The 8568-nt window shown below is 33.8% G+C and overlaps 2 protein-coding genes across 2 annotated transcripts; both read right to left on the reverse strand.

Annotated features, from left to right (window-relative positions):
- Positions 1-740: 740 nt before the first annotated feature.
- LOC133293790 (uncharacterized) lies at positions 741-3862 on the reverse strand. The gene is made up of 9 exons (XM_061492395.1): positions 3714-3862; positions 3538-3606; positions 3367-3449; positions 3171-3273; positions 2211-2261; positions 1765-1918; positions 1406-1544; positions 1021-1126; positions 741-943 (listed from the first exon to the last, which is right to left on the reverse strand). Exons 1-9 carry the CDS (start codon positions 3796-3798, stop codon positions 777-779), a joined length of 957 nt encoding a protein of 318 aa, XP_061348379.1. The 5' UTR covers positions 3799-3862; the 3' UTR covers positions 741-776.
- A 1261-nt stretch (positions 3863-5123) lies between these two features.
- Positions 5124-8206, reverse strand: LOC133293789 (uncharacterized). The gene is made up of 6 exons (XM_061492394.1): positions 8166-8206; positions 7923-8055; positions 7538-7641; positions 6878-7022; positions 6600-6740; positions 5124-6266 (listed from the first exon to the last, which is right to left on the reverse strand). The coding sequence occupies exons 1-6, from the start codon at positions 8204-8206 to the stop codon at positions 5124-5126; spliced, it is 1707 nt and encodes a 568-aa protein (XP_061348378.1).
- Positions 8207-8568: the final 362 nt, after the last annotated feature.

An 8568-nucleotide genomic window follows, 5' to 3' on the forward strand; every position in this document is an offset into this window, starting at 1 on the left:
GATTGAATTTAACATAAACCTTTTTTTATGATAATATAAAAGTCTAAAAAATTATTTACAAACTTTAATTTCATTAAAGCCTTTAAATACGAAAAAAATAGACTTTTTAATTTTAAAATAAGTATAATACTTAAAGTAAGTATATCCTTCCCCATAAAACTATTATATACTCTATAAAATAAATATATCCCACCAAAAAAATAGATATATTGATATATTATTTAGCAAAGGTCATGATTCTCTTACATCAATATAAATTACATTTAATCTATGTTATTGATCTCACTAATATCTAACAGCTTTAATTTTTAATTACTATTAGATACAACTGGATCCAATCAATAACTAAAAATAGTAAGACTTTTTATTCTTACAAATAACCTATCACACATAATAAAATACAAAAAATTATATATTTATATTTAAATAAATAAATAAACCATCCTAATAGGCCAAGTATTTTTATTCTTTTTAAGACACAAACGTTAACTTATTGAATTAGATAGGCTTGAAAAATCCAAGCCTAACAAATAAGTGACCTGTACTAAGCCAACTCGTTCATTCCCACGCTTTCCGATATATATGCAGTTAATCTAAATGGACGGGATACTTTCGCGGGGGAAAAAAGTTTATTGGAGAGACTATATTACTTATAATAATATCATTATAAAAAAAAATCACATAAATTCTCTTACTTTTAAATCTAATAATAATAACAATACTACACTAGTACACTTCACTAAAAAACATTGGTATTAGAATTCAACTTCAAAATTTTATCCCCGAGTAACTGAGGCTTCATGTTTTGGACCACAGTACTTGATCTGCCAAATCTCAACATCATTTCCTCTTTCATACTCTCTAACATACTGTGGAATTTGAGAGAGGTCCATCAGCTTCCCCAAAAAATTAGGCCTGGTTACAGACTCAAGGCTTTCGATTTCTGCAATAAATTATATACATCAAGCATTCCATAAGAAAATAATACATACCAAGAGTACAATTTTCCTATGTGCTTACCGTCTTCATCCTTAAGATAGCTTCGAAAATGCGAATATCCATTTGCAACAACATCAAGGTCAGAAAGACTGAAATTGTAGCGCTTTTCCAGTGCCATGTATAACACCTAGAAACAGATGGACAACGTCAAGTTACTACTATTGAACAAGTGATTGCAATGAAGAAGCTCAAAACAGACCATGCCTACGAAATTCCTGCCTATACTCCATAGTCCATACCCACCAGAGTACATATTGTTGATGGAACAATCTCCTCCCCCTGCCATTCTTATTTTTAAAGCCCTCAATATGTGGGATGTTTTAAACTCAAAAACGAAACTCAAAAACAGATGGTCATACAGCATTTGCAAATCGCAATAAGGCTATAACACCCCATTAACATGTACCTTTGTTGAACCCCTTGACATTAATCTCTCTAAGGTACTGAAAAATGCATCAGTCAGGTTATTATCATAAATAACATCAGCAGCCACCAGCAAAGAAGCATTCTCGGCCTCTTCAATCTCTCTTAAAGTCCAAGAATACCTGAATGATGCCATAAAGTGATTGTGAAGTGCACCTGATATTTAATTAACTGAAAAGTATAAAGTAGTTATTTTCATCCCAACAAATTTTCATCCAAAGGAAAAAGGTTGCAAAAGACATACACCAGCATCCCTGTCGGAAGTTAAAGACTCAACCCCCAAAAGAAACAGAAAGAAGCAATAATTTCTTGCAGCCTAGTCATCAAAATAATAAACTTTACCTTGGCGTACAAGGAGTCTCTCCTATTCCTGCTTTTGGAGGCCAGCAATTGAACCAATCAAGTTCACGTACAAAAATTGTGGCTTGATAATTCAATAGTCCAAAATTAAGCTGAACGTTCTTGGCACAGTTGTCAAGTATTTCATTCCCATGATCTGAAAAAGAATAATAAGCTTTGTCCTTCCACTAAAATCATTAAATTTAAGAGAATAAGAAATTAACAAAGTTAAACAAGTTCCTCAGAAAATAATCAACTACTATAAATGAACATCATACTTGGAAAACATTGACCAATTAAATATATCAACTGACCATACTGGTCCAGGTAATTCTCTACAATTATGCCATATAATTCCCATTTGTAAGGTATATGAGAATATAAATTTCCACCCCGATGATACACAGGAGTTGGGAAGAGTGGCACTCAAATAAAAGAAGGCACTATACCTGTTAGGAACACTGTATTTGCAGTACGCGCAAGTAATAAACCCACCAATCCTGGTAAAAGAGTTAAAATTTGAAATAATGAAAATTATCTAAAACATTTCTGTATAAATAACATGAGGTCTTTCAAATTGACAGCTTTGATAACTTCTCAGCATAGGTTGTAATGCCCAGCAACTTGCAAGGATAAATGATGTCCCCACAAATTAAGTACTTTGTCCTCACTCACACACTTTCTGAGAAAACTTCTCAAGAGATCACACATTCCAGAATTGCTCCAAGTCAAGCACGCTTAACTATGGAGTTCTTTCGTTCCGAGCTACCGAAAAGTAGATCTTGTTAGTATAAGTAGCACTAGTTAATTCTTATAAACTATCCCCGACTGTACCGTCCCATATCAGTATAGTTTCTGGAATCCCTCTCTTTTGGGTGTTGATTTGATTCATTCATGTACCCCCAGCTGCAAGATTTGGCATGAGCCGCTAATTCTTCGTGTCTCTTTTGCACCGGCGATTACTCCTTGCCTTTTCCAGCCCTTGGGATGTTACATGGGTCATCAAACTAATCTCTAGGAGTGCCTCAAAATGTTTTATTAAACAATCAGCCATTAAAGAAAATGTTGTTTATTGATTATTTGCTTTTGTATCAATAACAACAATATTTTATTTTTATTTTTAAACTACATCTCTCACTAAATGTGTTTGTGTGCAGCTGAATTATCTATATCATCAATGGGTTAATTAATTTCAAATCAGAAATGAAGATTGAAGAATCCATACGCATATTTCATTTAACCATCAGTCTTTCAATTGACCATATTACAAGCTTACTGAGCTTATTTAATTATTGGCTAGGCCCGAGTCATAGTTTTCAGGTTTTATAATTTTGTTTAGAGAAATAAATTGATAGCAAAAAGTAAGAGCAAAATATAAAGCAAAACTGATTAATCGATTATCATCATACCAGTTCCGGCGCCAAGTTCTAACGCAATAACTCCATGAAACTGAGATGAACATAATGCTTTATGCAATATAAAATCAGATAATACTAGTTCAGCTCGCCAAACCTGAAAAGAATTTGGGGAGCCAAAACAATAAAAAAAATCAAAGAGATGCATAAATGGAATTTGGAAACCAAAAGGTTATCAGAAATTGAATACCTGCAGACCAACATTTGGAATTGACGATGTGATATTATGCTGGATTCTCACACTACAGCTATCACATGATGCTTGTGCATTTGCTTTGACAATAAAAAGTTTTACTTAAGCATCAATGTTATTACCTAAAGAAAATTTCAAGGAAACTAATTGGCGTATTTGAAAACTTACTGGTTCGTCGAGGAAGAAGAAGGTCACCATCGTCGTCGAATTCCAGAACCTGACTTTTTAATGCTTCATCTTCCGAACCATGAATTACATTATATATATAAAAGAAACTAAAATATTAAAATAAATCACTAATCATAAGTTAATTTTGAAATCCTAAGTTTCTTTCAAACTTTTACCGTGTGGAAGTGGAATGCAAATGGTGAAGCGGGAAACATGGGGCCCAGAGAAACCAGGTGGGCATCCCAGATGGACCTCGCTCATCACTTGCTCATCGCCGCCGTGTTCTTTTTCCGACGACGGAGGTTGTGGCGGAGCTGAAGACTCGATTCTGCTCCCCATGAACACAAAAAAAAAAATGAAAATGAAAATGTTTTTTCCTTACTTCGTGATTCAGCGATGTCGTGTTTACCTACTGGCGACACTAATAAAACAAAGAGAAGGGATATTCTTACTACTGAATTCTTCTACTACCAACTCACTACTTATCTAATCACAGTTGGATCAATATTTTCTCTTTTTTCAAAAACCTTTTAGCATTCTCTCTTTCCATTCAATATTGATTAGATAAGTAGTAAATTAGTAGTAGAAAATTTTGGTAGTAAAAATATTCTTTCTCCGAAATAAAACGGCAATTTTATCTGAACGAATTTATATTTATCTGCCTTTCCAGTAGATGGAATGGCTTTCTGGGCCACGTTCAATATTTCGAATATTTTGTCGTACAAGCCCAGCCAATTTAATTTAATCGGCTTTAAAAAATATTAATTATTTCCTTAAAAAGTTTTGTAATTAATAGTTGTTGGTGTAATCCATCATTTATAACTTTGTGATGATTGAGTATGCATCATCAATTCCCTCACCAAAATATTTCTGTAGTTACTGCAGATAACTGTATTTACTTCCAAAACAACGTCGTTCTGAGATTGAAATATTAAAAAGTTATAATTATAAGACTATAATAATCCTGAAATAAATTAAAATTATAAAAATACCATAATTTTTGCCCAAAACGACGTCATACTGGACTTACTACATATAACTTATCTGCAGAAAAAGCGAACCCTTTAAACATTCAAATATTTTGAAATTTCTTTTTATGAACAAGAAATCAAATCTAGAAATGCTACATTATAATAAAGGTAGATATTGTAACAATCAATTAGAGTTACTACCAATCAATTTTAGCGTTATAACCGTTGGATCAACATAATCAATCAATGGTAAAATTGATTAATATTGATAGTACCCTAATTGATTGTAGCAATATCTTACCCCTTATAAAAAATACTCAAAATTCCATGCATTGGTATTTGGTACGCGGTATTCTTCAGAATTTCGAGAAACTGAATTTTTTTTAATTTTTAATTTTCGAATATTATCGTAAATTGAATGTAAAAATCATATTTTTGAAAATTGAGATTTCCGGATAAATTTTTTTTTCTCTCTATCAAACGCCCAAAATTCAAATAAAAGTCCAACTCGATGGGGTGTTTAAATAAAAGAATAACCGTTGACCAAAAAAATTAAAAAATAAAAGAATAACCAACAACAAAAGAATAAAAAGAAAAAAAAGAAACTCATGTTTGTTAAGGTGGTGGGGCTATCTTCCTCTGAGCTGTAAAGCGAGCATGCAATTCATCATAATCTGGTAGCCTAGGATGCACATGAGCAGGGTCCCTTAACATTTGCGGTTCCAATGAAATTGCACGTGCATGCCCTTTTGATGTTTGCTTGGAAACTGTCTCTTCAGGGGGAAGAGATGTCGCTCCAAAATCTGATTTTGCATGCCCTTTTAATGCTTGCTTGGAAACTGTTTCTTCAGGGGGAAGAGATGTCGCTCCAAAATCTGATTTTGCAAGCCCTTTTGTTTCTTCAGGGGGAAGAGATGTCGCTCCAAAATCTGATTTTCCTTTTAATGCTTGCTTGGAAACTGTTTCTTCAGCGGGAAGAGATGTCGCTCCAAAATCTGATTTTGCATGCCTTCTCTTTTGCCTATTATGATGTCCTTGTTGAGAAGGGTCAGCACTTGTATTTGCTTTTCCTATGCCTGATAAAATACCATGATTTTTGCCCAAAACGACGTCATGTTGTTTCTTACCGCAATGCATTAAAAGCTCATCATCGATCATCCTTTCTTCACTATCCCTTGAATCACCTTCTTCCTTTGCTTTCTCTGACTTCATTCCACTGGAATCTAGCTTTGCAATAGTGATACCAATTTTAGAATCTGAAACATTATCATTGCCGGGTGGTGGTTTGAGATGTCTCTGCCTGACTGATCTTGGTATTTGATTTCTTTGAACAACTGGTTCACGAAGATCATGATTTGACTCCTCCTCAGTTAGAGCTTCAGATTCTGTTGTTTTCTTGAAATTGTTTTCACCTTTATTAAATTTTTCTTGGACATAAGAAGGTGGAACAAGCTTAATGGAAAATGACTCCTTGATTTCTAATTCATCCTCAGATACACTTTCTAATGAACTTGAACGAGCCTTTGAGCCACCCTGGGTTGAATATTCAGTGGTTGTTTCATCACCACTGCTGCTTTGCAGCCTCCATGACCTTTCTTTAGATAGGATGTATCTTTCATATCCTTTAGATGTAGGGTGGTCTCTTTTATCTCTCTCTTCGCCCCTAGTAACCAGGTCTTCTATTCTTGGGATGGCAAAATTGTTGTTCTTGTGCCCCTTTGCATCATCATAATCATTTAGTGGATCATGTTTAGGCTCCTGCAACAAGTAGGATTCATTGCAATAAGTCACCAGCGGTAGGAGGCGCTTTAAGTTGTAGACATAGCTCTAAAAGGCAATATGCCCCTATATCATCCTTAATTCCAAGGTTAAGCTGTTGACTATAAAATGTGAACCTTAAAAGAGGGATACTTCTCAGATTGATGTATAATTGTTTAGCTCTCTTAATTTTAATTGAGTAAAAGGAGCTAATACCTAAGAGTAAAATATATCAATTCACTTCTAGTTATCCAATTCTAATTCATATTTTTGCTGAAACATATGTGCTCGATTGTTTAGATAGCAAACAAGTGGATGATAAGTAAAACTTACTGGAAGAAGCTGTGAAAAAAATCTTTGCTCCAAAGTTTTGCTATGCCATTCTATAGAGAATTCTTGTGCTAAATCATGCAATAACTGGATGCTCAATTCTTTCGAAGGAGGATCTGACCTCAATTTCTCAACAAACCTCAACTTCTCAACAAACTAAGGAAAAAACAATTATTCAAGTAAGTGGTGGAAACAAAGATATCGTCAATGAAATGATTTATATTAGTAATTAACAATAGCTCTGAATAAATAAGAGAGGTAAGAGTGGTCTCATGGATCACCTCTTTACTTATACAAGATTCAAGAGAATTCCCAAATTTCTTGCTAAACAAAGTTCTGAGCTCACGCAATTCCGGCAAATCTGAAAACCTAGCAGCAGCATACATCAACGATGGTATAGCTTCCTTACAATCATCAGGGCAATCCCTAGTGAGAAAGATATTGTCATGATAAACATCTGTTAAGGCTCTGTGCAGAAAAGAATAAAAAATAGTGACAAAAACTCTAATACTTAAACAATAACATAGATACTTCTATGTGGTTGATACTCATGATCTTTACTATATACGACAAAGCGAGCATTTGCATTGCCATATATGACTCGATAACACAAATTCTTTATACAAAAGGATTTTGAACTTGTGAACGGATTAATTGAATTTATATCAGAGGCGGACATTCCATATAGGTAAAAAAAATGCAATATTCGGTGATTCAATGCATAAATAATTTATTGTGTGAGACATAATCAAATGAGCAACTCAGCTATAGAAAAAAGAACTGCAGTTCCATTCAATCAGAACAAAAGGAACACAATAGTGAAAACGGAAAACAAAAGAATCTTTTACTGGAGTAAGGCTGCGTACAAAGATTACTTCCACCCCACATTTGTTAATCGGGTTTAACGGAGAGTGATTTTTTTTTTTTGTAGAAAATCATACCTCTGCTTATAAAAGTCTTCAAGATGATCGAAAATGCATCCAACAAAGTTTGCAACAAGTTCGTAGCAAGACAATTTATTTTGCTCGATCAGAAGCGCTCCAGCCTGCTTCAAGTGCAGGAGTTTAATATCCAAGTTAATTATAATAAGCCTAATATATATACTCTGTAGAAATTATGTAGATTACTTATAACAATATATAACAAAGTGCCGTATGCATAAAATTGGATCAATGCTGTGGACCACTTGTAATCTTTTTGAGAGAAATTTACATAAAATATAATGCGCCAAAAACAGAGGTGACTAAAAAAGGCTAGTAACAAGAAAAATTAATCATCAAGTAAATGAGAATAACCAGAGTAAAACGTCATTGAGATCAAAATTACCCTTTCATATGCCTTGTAATCAAGGCCACTGCTAAGAAGGTCGGCGATATCTTTCTTAAGAAATTTAAGCACTGCGTTCCTCTTATTCAGTAAGAACTCTAGCCTCAACTTTATTAACTTCACGCACGAGTTGCTGTTTTCAAATTTAAATACAAAAATAAAATAAAAAATAAAACATGTTCCGAAAAAGATAAGGAAAACAAGAAACAAAATGCAGGGAAACAGGAAGAACCGTTGTTTTACCATTTTGTATAGAATTTTGGCTTCAATAACCAGTCCAACATTTTCACACTCCCAGAATCTGCATATACGAAGCTGACAGAGATGAAATTCAAGAATGGCCTGCAAATAAGAATGATCAGTTATACAAAAAAAACAAGTATTCTTGAGAGACCTTAAACAAAAAAGAATTGGAGCTCTACCAATGGGAGAAGAATGAGTATCCAAGGAAAAAATGGGTAGAGCAGAAGCTTTGTCCGAGAAAGAAGAAAGAACTTGGAAAGGTGCTAAAAATAGTTTCTCGATCACCAAGAAGAAAACTCAAAAGGAAAAGGGAAGAGAATTTAGCAAGAGAGAAAATGGGTGCCAATGGGAGAACAATAGGCAATAAAAAAAGGGTCTATGAAATTGGCAACAAGAAACAGAG

This window comes from Gastrolobium bilobum, unplaced genomic scaffold (genome assembly GCF_033153095.1).
Source record: "Gastrolobium bilobum isolate Gb01-03AN ecotype WA unplaced genomic scaffold, APGP_CSIRO_Gbil_v1 utg54693, whole genome shotgun sequence".
NCBI classification, from domain to species: domain Eukaryota; kingdom Viridiplantae; phylum Streptophyta; class Magnoliopsida; order Fabales; family Fabaceae; genus Gastrolobium; species Gastrolobium bilobum.